An 18718-nucleotide genomic window follows, 5' to 3' on the forward strand; every position below is an offset into this window, starting at 1 on the left:
CAACGCCGGATCGTTAACCCACTGAGCAAGGCCAGGGATCGAACCCGCAACCTCATGGTTCCTAGTTGGATTCGTTAACCACTGCGCCACGACGGGAACTCCAAAACAAGAATCTTAACTCCTCAGTGCCAACTTAACCCTACAAAACAAGGTTCACTCCAGAGAAAAGCTGGTTCCATTCCCATCTTAGGGCTCCTGCCTAATTACAAGGGTGAATGAGCCTAGGAAACAAAGAAACCTCAAGTATCCCTCCTTTAAACCTCTGAAAATCCAGAAGCATCTTGGAATAAGCTCGTCCTCTTTAGCATTTTTTTCTTATTCTCCTCTCCACATATATCCCACCCATATCTGCCGCCACCAATCTACCTACCCCTCCTTCTGGAGATGAAGCGAGTTCATGAACAGAAAGCTCACTAAAGCTTACCTATGTTACCTTCCAGAAGTTAGATGAATTAATGCAGAGTAAATATGCAGCTGCCTTCTGTATGCAACTCATCATGCCTTCAATCAGCAAAGATTTTGGGAAAAAATAAATGAGGCAAAAGATGGTGACACCCCAGGATCAAGTAGAAGCCAAACCTCAATGAGGCAGAAGAGAAAAGGTGCTCTATCTGTATACAGGTCTTCTAGCATGTTCTCTTTCTTCCATCTCACTACTTTCCACTAGTCCATGACTTGATGCAAGTTGAGTAAACCCAAGCCCATGGGTCTTTATCTGACCCAAGACTTCTGAGTGGAAAAACTTTCAAATCTGCTAATCAATACAGTCAACCTTCACTTTTCTACACAATCAAAGAAAAAATACAAACAAAAAGTGGCTAATATTTGTATAACCTTCCATGCTTCATTTTATAAGGTATCTACTGTCTAAATTCCATTTTCTGTCAATCAATATATATTTATGGAATATCTGCTATATGTCATGGGCTGTTTCAGTTCTACTTATGCATTCAGAATGAAATCCATCTGATTTTTTTAACTACAAAGTCCATTTAATTCTGCTTTCCCATTGTAGCTATCATAGTCAAAATTGCTGTTCTCTACCATATTTATAGTGAGTCATTTCTAGTTATCATGAGGCCATCTGCATAGTGTCACTGGATGGTGACACACAGCCTTTGTTCAGTCCCTAAGATGCTAAATCTTGCAGGATGGATATTAATGCTACTAAATCCATCTTCAACATTCCCAAACAGTAGCATTCATAACAGAATTATATTTGTGGAGGAAGAAGAATGGGTACAACATATTATTAGCAGGAACTGCCCATTACAATAGAATTATGATGTTATAAACGGAGAGTAGATTTTCTTTTCTCTCTTTTTAATGTTGTGCTTTATGTTCCTGGGAAGACAATTCCTGTACAAAAGTGGTTACACTTGTCAGGCAGTAAAATGACTTCACAGATCTATGAGCATTTCCTATGGACTTCTGGTTAGATGTTAAAGCTTTAATTTAACAATAGTGGTACATCTGAATGACATGTAGAACAGTCTGCAGCTTTTTAAATTTTTATTTATTTTCAGGTTGGTTTGTTGCATATTCATCAGTGAGAAGCCTCTGATTTAATCTTTGTCAAATACATTAAAACCAACTCATAATGTAAGTGGCTTGTGATTTGTTTCATAATTGACTTTTTTTTGGGGGGGGCACACCTGAGGCATATGGACATTCCCAGGTTAGGGGTCAAATCAGAGCTGTAACCCCTAGTTTATTCCACAGCCATAGCAATGCCAGATCCTAGACACATCTGCATCCTACACCACAGCTCATGGCAATGCCCCATCATTAACCCACTGAGCAAGGCCAGGGATCAAACCTGTGTCCTCATGGATTCTAGTCATGTTCGTTACCATGTAGCCATGATGGGAACTCCATAATTAATTTTTTTTTTAATATTCCAGTCCATCAATGCAGATACATATTTTCCTATTATACATGAAAGAATATCCTTCAAGGGCACAGGGGAATTTGTTTTCACGCATTGCCTGAAAAACCAAAGCCTCTAATTCATTGTTCATTCTCCTATTTATGTTAATGGAATTAATTAATACAGCAGAATAGTAGTGCAGTCTTGATGACTAATGGTAACTGAAATTAGAGGAGTGGTTGGAGTGGTTGGGAATTAGAAGAAGCACATCCCATGTGAACTGAGCAGCTTGTATTCAGTTCCATGCAAAGGGAAGGAAGGGAGCCTAGTGCCACCTGATTTTCAGAAATTTTCTAAGTGCTGAATCCACATTTTGTGTGAATTCTTTTGACTTTTAAATGTTGGCAACTCATCTGGAGTTTAATAAAAATCCTATGGAGACTTGCATGTGGGCCATAAATGAAGCTGCAAGGCCTGGGTTTAACAGAGGACCTGAGAGTTTGTGTGTGATACATTATTTCAGCTGGTATCATTGATTACCACCTTGATTGGAAGAGGGTTAGAGGTATACAGAGAAGAGAAGGTCATCACTGCATGCTTGGGAAAAAGGCCAGAAAGTTGGGTCATCATAGACAAATTTTGCTGATTTGATTATTTTCATTAACACTGGTCCTGCCTCCGGTCAGTAAAAAGCCACTCTTACTTGTAATGAACTATTTCCATGTTGCTGCAAATGGCATTATTTTGTCCTTTTAGACTCTCATATTAAGTGAAGCAAGTCAGAAAAGCAAAGACAAATGCCATATGATATCACTTATATCTGGAATCTAATATATGGCACAAATGGAAACCTCTCCACAGAAAAGAAACTCATGAACTTGGAGAACAGACTTATGGTTGCCAAGGGGAGGGGGAGGGAGTGGGATGGACTGAGAAACTGGGGTTAATAGATGCAAACTATTACATTTGGAATGGATAAGCAATGAGATCCTGCTGTAGAGCACTGGGAACTCTATCTAGTCACTTATAATGGAGCATGATGGAGGATAATGTGAGAAAAAGAATGTATATATATATGTGTGTGACTGGGTCACCTTGCTGTACAGTAGAAAATTCACAGAACACTGCAAACCAACTATAATGGAAAAACAAAATCATTAATAAAAAAAATTTTAAAAAGAAACTATTTTCAAGAAGTTCTTTGGAAAACAGGAGATTTGAGAAGTGCATGGTCTTTACAACATTGCACAACCTAAGATTGATTTTTTTTCTTTTCTTTTTTTCATTTTTTTTTTTTTTAAGGGCAGCATCCATGGCATATGGAAGTCCAAAGACTAGGTGTCAAATAGGAACTGCAGCTGCCGGCCTACACCACAGCAACACCAGATCTGAGACACATCTGCAAACTATACCACAGCTCAGGACAATGCCAGATCCTTAACCCACTGAGTGGGACCAGGGATTGAATCTGGCATTCTCATGGATACTAGTTGGGTTCACTACCGCTGAGCCACAAAGGGAACTCCAAGAGCTAAGATTTTTATCCCAGTGGCTAAGAGCCCACAGGAAAAACAAAACAAAACAAAACAAAAAAACAAAATTTAGAAGATCATAAGATAAACTTTTCAAAAGTAGCTATTTGATGTATGTGTGGCTATTTCATCATTCCTTTGAATTATAAAAATCCTGGATAAAGCTTTCTTTTTTTAAGTTGCAATAAAAATATTCATACATTGAGTAAAATTTGATAATTTAAAAATATATGGTATAATTTTATCATGTTTTTATCAAATAAAGTTTCAACTCAGTGCCATAAACCATGACATTATATTTCTTAAGTTCCTAATAACACATATTTGACCATTGGTGTATGCTATATCAGTGCATTTCTCTTTAAATTGCCAGGAATTTAGAAATGTATTCTAGAATATAATAAATCTGTCAGAGATGTTCCTATTATTTTAACTTGGAGTTAAAGAGGATCGGAGACAAATAACAAAAACAACAACAAATTACAGCAATGTAATAATCACAAGTTAGGCTAGAGCCCTGTAGAGAACATTGTCATGGAAAGTATCTTGGGCAGAGATGTGGGCACTCCATATAGGTCCCCAGGAGTTCAAAGAAACCATCACAAGCACATGCTCAGGCATCTTGAGCAGAGCATCTAAGGCAAAGACGGAGGCAGATTTAACCTAATGTAGTTTAATTGTCAGGGGCCTCTTGAGGGTTCTTTTCCATGACTTTGTCCAAAGCTCCCTTGACACTTCTCCAGGGAGGCTTGGAGGAACCTGCTGCTCACCTGGGCTATGGTGGCCTAGATGTCACTACTTTGCCCTTAGAATAATGCTGGAGATGTGATGGGATTTAGACAGATTATGGGAGGGTAAACTCTAGAACATTTTACAAGTATAAATGCACCTACAAAAAAAAATGAATTGAGTTAATTTTGAAACAATTTTGATTTGGTTGACTTAAAAGTAGAATATCCATAGGTTGTCCACTGGAGTAAAAGAAAATCCTGACAGATTTGTCCTTCTGTTTACCTCTGTCTCTGTTTCCTCATGTCTCAGTAGTGTTTCCCACTTTGTTTTTTTTTTTTTTTTCATATATGTCCATATTGATTTCTTATTGCTTTAGAATTTAATTAAGTTTTCTTTACTTTTTTTATTATTATTTCCCCAATACATTTTTTTCTACTGTATAGCATGGTCACCCGATACACATACATGTACATATTCTATTTTCTCCCATTATCATGCTCCATCATAAGTGATTAGACATAGTTCCCAGTGCTAAATAGCAGGATCTCATTGCTAATCCATTCCAAAGCAATACTTTGTATCCATTAACCCCAAGCTCCCAGGCCATCCCACTCCCTCCCTCTCCCCCTTGGCAACCACAAGTCTATTCTCCAAGTCCATGACGTTTTCTTTTCTGTGGAAAGGTTCATTTGTGCTGTATCTTAGATTCCAGATATAAGCAATATCATATGGTATTTGTCTTTCCCTTTCTGACTTAACTTCACTCAGGATGAGAGTCTCTAGTTCCATCCATGTTGCTGCAAATGGCATTATTTCATTCTTTTTTTATGGCTGAGTAGTATTCCATTGTGCGTATATACACCACATCTTCCTAACCTAATAGCCTGTCAATGGACATTTGGGTTGTTTCCATGTCTTGGCTATTGTGAATAGTGCTGCAAGGAACATGCGGGTGCATGCGTCTTTTTTAAGGAAAGTTTTGTCTAGATATATGCCCAAGAGTGGGATTCCTGGGTCATATGGTAGTTCTATGTATAGATTTCTAAGCTATCTCCATACTGATCTCCATAGTGGTTGTACCAGTTTACACTCCCACCAACGATGCAGGAGGGTTCCCTTTTCTCCACACCCCCTCCACATCCACTTGTTATTTGTAGACTTATTAATAATGGACATTCTGACTGGTGTGAGGTGGTATCTCATGGTAGTGCTGATTTGCATTTCTCTAATAGTCAGGAACGTTGTGCATTTTTTCATGTGTTCGTTGGCCATCTGTACATCTTCCTTGGAGAATTATCTATTCAGGTCTTTTGCCCATTTTTCAATTGGGTTGTTGGCTTTTTTGCTGTTGAGTTGTACAAGTTGCTTGTATATTCTAGATATTAAGCCCTTGTCAGTTGCATCATAAAAGACCCAGCATTGCCAAAGCAATTCTGAAGAACAAAAATCAAGCAGGAGGCATAACTCTCCCAGACTTCAGGCAATATTACAAAGCCACAGTCATCAAGACAGTGTGGTACTGGTACCAAAACAGACGTAAAGACTAATGGAACAGAATAGAGAACCCAGAAATAAACCCAGACACCTAAGGTCAATTAATCTTTGACAAAGGAGGCAGGAACATAAAATAGGAAAAAGACAGTCTTTTCAGCAAGAATTGCTAGGAAACCTGGACAGCTACATGCAAATCAATGAAACTAGAACACACCCTCACACCATGCAGCAAAATAAACTCGAAATGGCTAAAAGACTTAAATATAACACAAGACACAATCAAACTCCTGGAAGAGAACATAGGCAGAACATTCTCTGACATTCCCCTTACAAATGTTTTCTCAGATCAGTCTCCAAAGCAACAGAAATAAAAGCAAAAATAAACCAATGGGACCTAATCAAACTGACAAGCTTTTGCACAGCAAAGGAAACCAAAAAGAAAACAAAAAGACAACTTATAGAATGGGAGAAAATAGTTTCAAATGATGCAACTGACAAGGGCTTAATATCTAGAATATACAAGCAACTTGTACAACTCAACAGCAAAAAAGCCAACAACCCAATTGAAAAATGGGCAAAAGACCTGAATAGATAATTCTCCAAGGAAGATGTACAGATGGCCAACGAACACATGAAAAAATGCACAACGTTCCTGACTATTAGAGAAATGCAAATCAGCACTACCATGAGATACCACCTCACACCAGTCAGAATGTCCATTATTAATAAGTCTACAAATAACAAGTGGATGTGGAGGGGGTGTGGAGAAAAGGGAACCCTCCTGCATCGTTGGTGGGAGTGTAAACTGGTACAACCACTATGGAGATCAGTATGGAGATAGCTTAGAAATCTATACATAGAACTACCATATGACCCAGGAATCCCACTCTTGGGCATATATCTAGACAAAACTTTCCTTAAAAAAGACGCATGCACCCGCATGTTCCTTGCAGCACTATTCACAATAGCCAAGACATGGAAACAACCCAAATGTCCATTGACAGGCTATTAGGTTAGGAAGATGTGGTGTATATACGCACAATGGAATACTACTCAGCCATAAAAAAAGAATGAAATAATGCCATTTGCAGCAACATGGATGGAACTAGAGACTCTCATCCTGAGTGAAGTTAAGTCAGAAAGGGAAAGACAAATACCATATGATATTGCTTATATCTGGAATCTAAGATACAGCACAAATGAACCTTTCCACAGAAAAGAAAACGTCATGGACTTGGAGAATAGACTTGTGGTTGCCAAGGGGGAGAGGGAGGGAGTGGGATGGCCTGGGAGCTTGGGGTTAATGGATACAAAGTATTGCTTTGGAATGGATTAGCAATGAGATCCTGCTATTTAGCACTGGGAACTATGTCTAATCACTTATGATGGAGCATGATAATGGGAGAAAATAGAATATGTACATGTATGTGTATCGGGTGACCATGCTATACAGTAGAAAAAAATGTATTGGGGAAATAACTTAAAAAAATGATTAAACAAATTTCAAATAGAATCCTGAAATAAGGGGTGAGTGCATGCCTGTGCGTATATATAAATATGTACATATGTGTGTGTGTGTGGGACTTGTTATAGAAGAGAAAGGCCTCTTAATTTTAAAGATAGATGGCACAAGGGATAATCTACATACAAAAGTATAGAGTGTATTGATATTAAACTTTTTCATTTTAATTACAGAGCTGGAAAATCCCTTAGAGTCACTAGTTATCTCCTCTTGCCTCAAGAGTATTTGACCATTGAATCTTTTCACATATGTATAAATGAATATCCCATGAGTCTCTGTTAGATGTCTTGAATCATTTTGCCTCTAAACACTTGTACTGTTTTTTTTTTCTGTGATACACCACATTCTTCATCCAGTTTATCTTATCTACTTTCATATCTACAAAAATTTGAGAAGCCATATACAATAAAATATGTAAAAATAATTTTAGACAGTTAAATAAATTTAGAGAAAAGAAGATGATTAGTGGCAAATAGGATGTATCTATTCCACAAAGAAAAAAATATATACACTTGGGTAATCCTTTTTCTTTACAACTAAGTATTCCCCTAGCCAATATACAGTCAAATAAATGCACAAAGAATCTTGGCTCCTCTTCTCCTAGGGGATTTCCTGGTCGGGATGAGATGGCAGTAATGACATGAAGTCATAGAATTTGTGACATTGGAATAGGTCATTAGCTTAGTGCTTTAACAACATGGTGAATTCACCCATGAATATGAGATGAAAGGAATCTTTCATCTGCAATTACAGAAAATATTGAATTACACATATGGGAATGAGAGATTACAAGCATGAGAAAGGTGACTGTGTAGAATACCACACCCATGTCTGAGAGTATAAAAACACCCCAGTCCAGGAGGTGACATTAAACCTCAAAATCTCTTCCTTGTCACTCAGCTGAACTCACATCTCCTCTCAAGATGTCCTACAACTGTTGTTTTAGAAACTTCTCCTCCTGCTTCCTTGGGGACCATCTGCGCTACTCAGGCTCCTCATGTGTCTCTTCCTACCCCAGAAACCTGGTCTACAGCACTGGTCTCTGCTCTCCCAGCACCTGCCAGCTGGGTTCCTCTCTCTATAAAGGCTGTCAAAAGATCCGACGACGTGAGCCCATCAGGTGTCAGACATCTCCTGTGGTGACCATTCCCTGCCAGAAATCCTGCCACCGCCCAAGGACCTCCACATTCTACAGTCCCTGCTGGACAACTTATGCTGGGTCTCTGGGCTCTAGGTCCAGCAGAAGCTGCTCCCTGGGCTATGGATCCAGAAGCTGTTACTCACTGGGCTGTGGATCCAGTGGCTTCAGACCTCTGGCTTATAGAGTCTGTGGTTTCCCTTCCCTGAGGCTTGGATCTGGATCCTGCTATCCAACCCGCCTTGTCTCTAGGAGCTGCCAGTCACCATGTTACAGACCAAGCTGTGGATCTGGCTTCCACAGATCAGCTTGTTGAGAATTCAGATGTTTTGAGCCATATGTCCAACCTCTAAACAGAGCATCTATCATCTTCATAATCTTCAGGAAAGACAATGGCTCTTCACTTTTTTCCAGTCATAAGATACTAACCAAAACAAACAAACAAAAAACTGTCTGCAATAGATATTGAACTAAATGATTAATTTTATTGGATGAATTAATGGATTAGTAAAATGAATGAAATATATTATTAGACAAATTGGTGAATTCATGTTAACAATGATTAATGCTAATGAATTAGTGTAATTCCTGTTCTGTATTTTATTCATAAAATAGATAAAAAATCAAATGAATATTATGTAATAAACGTTAATTCTGGCTTCCAAATATGCTGCTAATTTTATTGTTTTAACTGGCTAAGATTTGGGTTATTTTGCTTTTTTTGGTGGGGGTGCATTTCAGTTAAAATTTACCTCTGGGAGTGGAGCAAACTTTGGAAATCTAATATTGGTGAATTTAAACTAATTTATTAAACATTCTCTTCTTCAAATGGCTAATTTCTGTTATCCTTGCATTGTATGCCTAGAGTTTATGTGAATAATAATCTCAGGATAGGTGTAGAGCACATTTTGAAGGATGTGAGGCCTTGATGTTTTGATGGAAGAAGGAGAAAAACAAAGAACTTGGAAAATACAACCAAGTGAGGAAAAATTTTAGGTTACATGGATAGATTGTACATTAGTTTAAAGTGCTTTCTTTGCTTCAGGATTGGGTGGCCTAAAGATCTATCTCCCTTCTTCTCACTGAGTAATTTGTATGTAATATCTTCACAGGTGGAAAGAGGAAGCGAGTTATTTTGGTGAGAATTAATTGGGTTCATGATATGTAGAGTTTCAATATCCAAGATTGAAACTAAACATGGCTGGAAAAATCAAGTCTTTCATGTCATCAGAAATTATTGTTTCCTTTGTTTTTCAAAGGAACATCTCATCCCTTCTTTCCATGTTTTATATGTCCCTTCTGATATTTTATATGTCAAATATTTCAGAAAGCAATATAGCTCTAAGAGGGGTAACATAAGTTCTAAAGTAAACAACAAAAAAGACAGTACCTTTACACAGAGATAAAGAGCAATGTTGGAAAAATTTTCCTACATTTATTATTTCTGAAATCGCTCTAAGAATCATGAGAAACACACAATTTATGAACTTAGTTATTTTACACTTGAGGAAATGAAGAGTCAAAGAGGATCATGTGTTCACTATAGGTCCCAGTCTTATAATGAAACCAAGATCCAGGATTTTATGATAGAGAAGGACTAATATAAGGAATGAAGACACATGCAGTGTGGGAGGGAATAAAGAGAATTTTGAGAAGATGAAGTAAAATGTACAAAGCAGAGAGGTACAAAGGTACTTATGTTCAGGGAATTACTGAAAATCAAATTAAAATTTGTGTGGCTTTGTAATGGAAAATCAGGCTAGAGATGATATTAGGTCTCTACTTCATTTTTTGGATATCTTGAGTTTTGGACCCCATTAATCTTAGGATTCATCTCCTCTTATTCATACTGTTAAAATAGCTTTCTGCTTCATCACTTTCACTCTATCTTCTACCTGGTTACATGCTCTTAAATTCTGTAAAAAATAAACCGTATGTAAAATAGTATGTAAAATAGTCTATCACTATATCCCCTTATTTTATTCAAATTATATTAATGTTTAATATGTAACATAATACAAAATATATAACAAACTGTTTTATCCCCTACTACAAATAAAGAAGCAGAGTGCCTGCTAGGCTTTTTTTGGGTCCTGGAACAAACATCCTCCCCAGGTAGAAATACCTCTCTGGTTGATATAGACAGATTCCTTTAGTCCAGGAACAGAAAAGGATCAGATGCAAGCAACCACACTGGTTGGGCCAAACAATCTGACAGACCATATGGTATTGGTAACATCTGTCATACTGAAAAAAATAAAATAAAACTGCAACATGGATTTTATTACAAACCTCTGGGAATATAACAATGCAGGCAAATAAAGTTGAGCACAAAACTTTATAATCTTCAGTGGAAAATTAACATGCCTTTGGAAAATCAGATGCTGGGATACTACTTAGGTCTGGAAGAAAAACAAAACTTGACCGTGAGACAAGTGACCATGCCTTTGCAGCTGTCCATCAAAAGCTGTTTTCTGTCAAAACCGCAAAGTCATAAACTCAGAAAGACTCAGCAAAATCCACCGTAAGATGGAAATAGCTCCTATGGGAAATGAGCATTAGCAGAACAAGAAAGCAGGAAACATGAGCAAAAACCCAGACCCCCGTGTCACTGACTAGCATTGTACCACCACTCCTTTCTCAGATCACATGTGTATTCATGTTGGGCATTTCAAATGACCAGCTGAAGAAGGAGTGGAAAAGCCTAAGCTAAGCTTGCAAATGGGTTGCCTCATTGCATGGATAACTTTGAACACTGTGGTGAGAAAAATATTTTTTCCATGGGTAGAATTTTATGTCCAGCACCTGATTATCCACTTTGTATAAAAAGAAAAATATGGTTGTTCCCCCCACCACCCCAGTTCCTAGACAGTGGCAATTGACCTGACTGTCACGAGACATGTTTTTCCAATCTTCTTGATCATCTGTTGTGAGACATGTTTTTCCAATCTTCTTGCTTGATTATCCACTCATAGCCCCTCCTCATGTGATCTCATCAAAAGAGTAAAATAAAAGCGGTGTGGTTTCTTGCAGCAGGGCTCTTGGTTCTACAAACTTTGAGTCCCCTGGTTCCCACCTTTACTATCTCTGTTTTGTTTTGTGTTGGTTTTTTCCTTAAGTTCCACAGCACCCATTCTTCAGCCCCATCCTGCTAAGCTGGTCTTGGCAAGTGGCATCCAACGTGTGGCGGGCAAACAGGCAGGTGCGAAGAATGAAGGACTGTGACTACAGCAAGAATTTTTATTCATTGTAAGTGCTGTGGAGCTCTGAGAAGAAGGGAGAAATTTTGTATGGCCACGCTAAAAAAATCCTTTGGATACGTTCCCTCTCTCAGGTATTTATGGGATAAAATGGGAAATAAGGTAATTGCAGGAAACTATAGTCCTTACATTTGTTTGTTAAGACAACTCCTTAAAAAAGGGGGTGCAAAAATAAGTGAAAGTAAGCTTTTGGAACTTTTTCAGACTATTGAGAAATGTTGTGATTGGTTTCTCAAATTAGAAATGTTAGATTGAAAGATATGAGAAAGCATAGGAATGGAACTTAGGATATTGCATGATGAGGGTGTTTCAGTTCCTGTGTTTATTTGGAGTACCTGGAGCTTAATTAAATCCGTTTTAGAACCTTTAAAGACCACGAAGGACTTAGAGGGGAAGAAGGGGAGTTGCACCTTTGTTGGAGGAACCTAAATATGCAGTCCCTGAACAAAATTATCATAGAGAATATTTGGCTCCTGAGCCTTCAGCTCCAATTGTTGATTCTGATATTCCTCAATTGCCTCCTATTAGGAGTGAGGTGATGAGGACTCATCAAGCCTCTACTTCTAGGGTTGCAAAGAAAATGAGCATTATCCCTGAACACCATCTATCATCCATTCAACAGGGGATATTACAGGCTTGAAAGGAAGGCGATTTGGATGCCATACGTTTAGCCTTTCCAGTAACTGTCAGGGAGACAGCAGTTCCAGGCATTGATCCCACTAACTCTGATGGAGTTTATGAGTTCATTCATGAGCCCTTTCCTTTTAAAATTCTTAAAGAATTAAAACAAGCCATTCAAAACTATGGTGTTAATTCTCCTTTTACAAAAAGAATCATGCAGGGAGTAGCTGAAGGAAATTGTATGATTCCTGCTGATTGGCATAACTTAACCCATGCTGTGCTATCACCTAGTGAATATTTACAATTTAAGTCTTGGTGGCAAGACCATGCCCAAACTACTGCTAATTGTAATCAGGCTCAAAATCTTCCAATTACAATGGAACAGATGTTAGGGATTGTTCCTTGGAGTAATCTTCAAGATCAAATGAGAATGAATGATTTAGCTATTGAACAGATTAGGCAATGTTGCTTGATGGCATGGGATAAAATTGAATCTAAGGGTCAAATAAATACTTCTTTTCAAAAGATACTACAAGGCCCAAAGGAACCTTATACTGAATTTCTGGCTCATTTATAAGAGGCATTAAAATGACAAATTACTAACTCTGAGGTGTCTGATACTATTTTCCAATTGTTAGCATATGAAAATGTAAATACTGATTGCAAAAAGGCCATAGGATTTTTAAAAGAAAAAGCTAATATTGCTGAATATATTAAGGCCTGTCAGGGAGTGGGGACAGAGTCCTTCAAGGCCGCAATGTTAGCCTAAGCAATGGCTAATTTAAAGCCTCTCACTCCAAATAGTTACAGGCTGGAGTGTCACTTACCATCAGGTGGAACCAGTTAATATGGGGATGCCTGACAGGACTTTATGTACCTTCAAGAGAATGAAAAATCAAATTCATTGGAATATATGCAGGGCTATGGAGGGGGTCATACTGCTTAATGGTTCCTATGGAAATGTATGGGATTGGTCCCCTAAGGGGAAGCCGATTTCTGTCTGTATGAGCCATCAACCTCTGTGTTCTGTTAATGAATTACTCTCTTGGACAGTCTCCAGCCAATCAGGCCAACAAGAATAAAAAGAAAAAATAGAAAAAAAATGAAAAAAAAATATATATACATAATGTCTTTGAAACTGCTCAAATCAAAGCTGGGACAGATGAAGGGAATGATGCTACAAATGCCAGAGGCAGGTTAGAAGAGATAGAACAAGATTCCCCACAGGGTGTCAGGTGGTTTCTATGAGTGATCCCAGTTGGTTTGTTGATGAAGGAGATAACCACAATTGGCATAGAAATCATTTTGTTACTTGTATAAGAGAGGGATTAAAAGCCTCACAAGTAAAGCCCATTAAAAACTATTGGAGGTTTACTAGGGGAACAAGAGAGTCCATCAACTTTCTTAGAAAGACTCAGAAAGACATTGAGAAAACATATACCAAGGAACCCAGAAACAATGGAAGGCCAAATAATTCCTAAGGATAAATTCATAGCTCAATTGGTGCCAGATATATGGAGAAAGCTCTAAAAATTGGCTTTTGGCTCTAATCAGGACCTGGAGCACCTCCTCAGAGTAGCAACTCAAATATGTTATAATTGGGGCCAGGAAGAATGAAAGGAGAACAAGAAGAGAGACAGAGAAAAGGTTGAGGCTCTAGTTATGGTGCTACAGGGAGTCAAACTGGGAGTTTTCAAGGTGAGAGGACTAGGGCAGAGACCTATGCCCAGAGCCTGTTTCCTCTGTGGAAAAGAGGGATCCATTAAATGGGAATGCCCTTAGATGCAGCTGTGCCCCATATGTTGGGGAGATCGCTGGAGGAGGGACTGCCCCTGAAGACGAAGGTCTCTGTGGTTGACCCCTCAGGCCCAGGATCAGGACTGGCGGGCCATTTCCATAACGGCTCCTGTCCTTATCACCACTCAGGAGCCCTGGGTGACTCTAAATGTAGGAAGACAGCCTATTGACTTCCTCCTGAATACGGAGCCACTTTTCAGTCCTTCTCTCCAATCCTGGGTCCTTCCCTCATGAATCTGCCATATTCATGTTTCTGGCAAGCCGGCTACAAAATTTTTACACAACCTTTGAGTTGTGACTGGGAATCCATTCTCAATGCCTGATAGTTCCAGAGTGCAACTCATCTTTTAGAAAGAGATATTTTGCAAGAGGTTAAAGCCTCAATTCACATGGCAATGGAGGACTTCCATGTGGCTCACAACATAACTACTCAGCAATCCCTCACATTTTAGCAAAATGATAGTGTATGTCAGTCAAATGTAAAGCTTTTCTTTTATTAGTATTAAAAGCTGGCAATTAATGCAGAAGCTCATGGAAAGTATCAGGTTACTCTGAACAATATATTATTTCCTTTCAGTTCACAATCTGTTATTTCACAGACCATGGTTAATATAATGCCCCCCAAAATAAAAAATAATAAAATAAAAAAAATTTTAAAAAGAGGGGGGAATATATGCCAATGGAGCCTAACCAAGGTTTCTGCATTTCCTTAACTGAGGCCTTGCTATTATAAAATCTAAATGTTGTATTCCTAATTGTTCACAGAATGTGTCTCATTCCCTGCTAGATCTTCAACAGTAGATACATGAGCTGTCCTATCCAGCTCCAGCTTTTGGAGCTGCCCTGTGGAACCAGCTGACCTCCTCCTCCTGGTGAAAATGTTTCTTTCACCATATTCATTGTGATCTTGATCCTTTTATTCAGACCCTGTATAATGAATTGTATTTCTTGCTTCATTACATCTTAAGTGCCATCAATGTTCAAATGTTGATAGAAGGGGTATCCAAAGTAATGTATCAAGGCCCACTTGACCATCCCATGAGTGGAGACCTAACTGCTTTCCCTAACGATGCCCCTTTTCAGCAGGAAAAAGTTAGAGCGCCTGTCGCCCCTTTTCCCACAGTTAGAGTCTCCAACTCAGGGGTGGGGATTGAGAATACGGGCTTTGATACATTCTTTGATGTGGCTATTGGTTAACATTTGTAAATTAAGGGTCACATAGACCCCAACTGCTGCAAAGGTTACAGTTATTGCCCTGTGGAACCATCCTCTGCTACCACATCATGGTCAGGAGGTCTGCATCCATGGCTGACATGGACACCTGGGAGGCTGTGCAGCTCCTCGAGAATCCCCTCATGGTCAAGTTCCAGAGACTCCCTTCACCATCGTCAGAAAGTGCTGACGATGGTGCTCTGGCCACCCCTGGAAACTGGTCAGTCTGGGCACAGCTGAAGCCTGAGGAGTTCCATGTGAGACTTGACTTGGACTTGTGTTCTGTCTACAGATGCACAAAGCGAGATATTTAAGAAGTAATGAAGAAAAGAAGTTGCAAGATCTATTTTTGTTCTCCTGCAAAAACAAAAAGGGGGCGATGTGAGACATGTTTTTCCAATCTTGCTTGATTATCCACCCATAGCCCCTCCTCATGTGATCTCATCAAAAGAGTAAAATAAAAGCGGTGTGGTTTCTTGAGGCAGGGCTCTTGGTTCTAGAGACCTTGAGTCCACCAGGTCTGTCTCTGTGTTTTGCTTTGTGTTGGTGTTTTGTTTTGTGTTGGTTTTTTCCTTAAGTTCCACAGCACCCGTTCTTCAGCCCCATCCTGCTGAGCAGGTCTCGGCACCTGACAAGCTAAAGACCTGGAAGGGGGAATATTAGAATATTAAAAACATAAAATTGGTTGAGAGACATGTGAGTGGACATATGAAAGAGGTCCAAAGTGTGAAGATCATTTCTTCCTAACGCCCACCACAATGCATCTACCATGGAAGAGGGACTAAAAAATCAAGTAGACAAAATGACTTTTTTAGTTGATGTCTCTTGTCTTTGATAACAGTCTCCACAATGCTGGCAAGATGAGCCTGTGACCACCACAGAGGCCATGAATGCCTCCAAAAACATAAGCTACCATGTACAAGTCTGATATAATTAATGCCACAGCAAGTGTTCCATCTGTCAGCAATGGAGGCTGAGGCTAAACCCCCAGTATTTTACTATTCCTCAGGGACACTAACTGGTCACTTGGTTCCAAGTTGAACATGACCCCTTCCTGCCCTGAAATGATGAGTGGTTCATCTTCAAACACCTTTTGACAGTAAACCTCTGCTGTCAGCCTCAGCAGCACCATTATTCAGGAACTAATGAAAAACCTAATCCGTCTGCATGGAATTCCTTACAATGCAGCATCCAATCAGGGTATCCACTTCATAGAAGAGACAGCAAGAAGTGGGATCCACAAGTTATATTGTATATCAGATGATTGGCCAATGGAGACCTGCTGCACAGCACAGGGGACTCTAACCAATATTCTGTGATAATCTATATGGGAAAAGGAATTTGAAAAAGAATGGATACATGTATAGGTATAACTGAATCACTTTGTAGTAGAGCAGAAATCACAACTCTGTAAATCAACTATATTTCAATAAAACTTTAAACAAACCAAAAACCCATAGGACCCTGAAGTTATGTGTCCAATATTGTGTTAAATTGTCCCAGTGACAGCAAAGCTGAAATTTTCTTGGAAAATGGAGGCAATACTCTCAAAACTGGGTTGCAAATATCAACTTACTGTTATTTCCAATGACCAATTTAAGAACTTTTTGATTCTTATTTCTGCAGTGGGAGTTTTCAAGTTCTGGTCTCAAGACAGACTTACTAAAGGACATAACACGGGCCTCATTGAACTACAGTCATGGCTACTGGCTGAGCACTTTGTGTTCCTGGTTTCAGGGATCAACAGGCAAAAGAGAGAGAGATGTCATCTAATCCAAGGGTAGGTGACCCTGATTAGAAGGTAGTGAGACGGTTACTGTCACACAGTGAGGGTGGGTGGGGGGGATATACGTGGGGCTCAGCTGATCTACTTGGATGGCTCTCAAAACTTCCTGGTTTAAGGATATGGGTAATATCACCAACAGATCCACTGAGACCAACAGAGGTGGTAACTGAGGATGAGGCAAATTTCTAATGGATTGTAAAGGAGGAAGAGAATGAGTGCCTGTTGCAGCTCTAGGATCACATGCAGTGACAAGGTCTGCGTTTCATGTCACTGACTTCACTCTTACACATTTCCTCTCAGGGAGAGAGACCCTGGGGAATCTCTCTCCTGATAAGCTGAATGTCTAGGTGGCAAATGGTGGAATCTGACAGGTACACTGGAACTCACATCACATCACTTTATAAAAGGAGTAGCTAACCAGCTGTGAAAGTGAGGTTGGCTGACATCCTTTTCCTGTTGGCTGCTTTTGGATCTGCCCCAGATTCTAAGGTGAAGTTTTTTCATGGCAGCCCCTTATCAATGACAAAACAAGGTGGTAGAGTGACTTATCCTTCACAGGGGCTACTCTCTTACAAAATTGTTTCCTTTTATTCCTGTCTCAGTGCTTGCTTCCTAGAAAATCCAATGAGCAAACATTTTTTCTATTCTTTCTTAAAATGTAATTTTTCTTTCTAAGATTATTTTCCTTCAGCCTAAAGAATTTCTGTGCTTCTTTCAGGGCAAGCTTATCTGATGTAATTAAACCGCTGGAAATTAGCACTCGGCTATTGTATCATTCAGAAGAAAAAATAAAATAAAATGGAGAACAGGGTGACAAAAGAAAAAACATTTTATATTTTTGAAAGAAATTACAGGAAAGGGCACAAAAATCATTCACATTCCAGGCAGAGGAGAACCTGACTTGTTTTAGGATATAGACTCCAGATTGTGTTTTTAAAAATTTTTATAATATCAAATATAAGAAAATACATAAATTATATTCACTTTCAAACAGTGTGTTTTAAATGACATTTAACTCCATAGTCTCAAGGCAAGTAGAAGAGATACTTGAAATCTCTGTTTTTTCATCCTTTTCCCCAGTTTCTCACACTATCATCATTATCCCCACTGCCTCTTCACATGGTCCAAATCAATCTTTTCTTGTGACTCCAACCCAATTCAGTCTCCTGAAGTTGCTCTGTCTTTAAATATTTGCCTGGTTTCTGTCTGTTTCTAGCTATTTCTCATTATATGTTGTTTGTCTTCTCTTCATTGGATGTGAGAAGCACTGTATAATAATATGTGATAGATGGAAAATAAATTTGAAGAATATGAATCAGTAGTGACAAGTACAATCAATCATTAGAAGCATCCTTGTAAAAAACAAAGCTATGCCACTGATCACTTGACAGAGTAGAAAAGTGACAGGAAAAAATCCCAGAGCAAAGCTGGAAAAGCGATACATGAAGTCAGGTCCAAGGAGTAAAGAATGGGCTTTCCTGGGCTTGACAGGATGAAGATTACCAACAAATTGTCCTAGAATTTCTCTGTAGAAATGGTTGTTGGCTTTATGTTATAATAAATTATAGCACCCAGAAATGCAATTAGTAGGAAGTTAGTCAACCACAATTACAGAGAAGATTAATGAATTACATATATGCAGGGAAGGGGTCCAAAGGTGAGAGGACTGAACCAGTACTGTTCCATACCAGTTGGCAAGAATATATAAATTACTCAGTCCACAAGATGACCTTACACTTCAGTATATTTTCAGG

At 38.9% G+C, this 18718-nt stretch overlaps 1 protein-coding gene and 1 long non-coding RNA gene across 2 annotated transcripts; both read left to right on the forward strand.

Moving 5' to 3' along the window:
* Nucleotides 1–7960: 7960 nt before the first annotated feature.
* Nucleotides 7961–8694, forward strand: LOC100625858 (keratin-associated protein 13-2-like). Its single transcript, XM_003358913.6, has one exon. It carries the CDS (start codon nt 8074–8076, stop codon nt 8602–8604), a length of 531 nt encoding a protein of 176 aa, XP_003358961.3. The 5' UTR covers nt 7961–8073; the 3' UTR covers nt 8605–8694.
* A 2633-nt stretch (nt 8695–11327) lies between these two features.
* LOC110256473 (uncharacterized) lies at nt 11328–18285 on the forward strand. Its single transcript, XR_002338028.2, has 4 exons — nt 11328–11622; nt 15471–15559; nt 16805–16958; nt 17104–18285. It is a non-coding gene; the product is annotated as an uncharacterized LOC110256473 (long non-coding RNA).
* The last annotated feature ends 433 nt before the right edge of the window (nt 18286–18718 follow it).

Source organism: Sus scrofa, chromosome 13, assembly GCF_054392235.1.
Source record: "Sus scrofa isolate SSC_HxYL_T2T_F1_AM1 chromosome 13, Sscrofa_HxYL_maternal_Yorkshire_Landrace_v2.0, whole genome shotgun sequence".
Taxonomy (NCBI): domain Eukaryota; kingdom Metazoa; phylum Chordata; class Mammalia; order Artiodactyla; family Suidae; genus Sus; species Sus scrofa.

Bases quoted from the DNA above. Each gene is read 5' to 3' on its own strand.
- LOC100625858 (XM_003358913.6), top strand. From the start codon at position 8,074: ATGTCCTACAACTGTTGTTTTAGAAACTTCTCCTCCTGCTTCCTTGGG.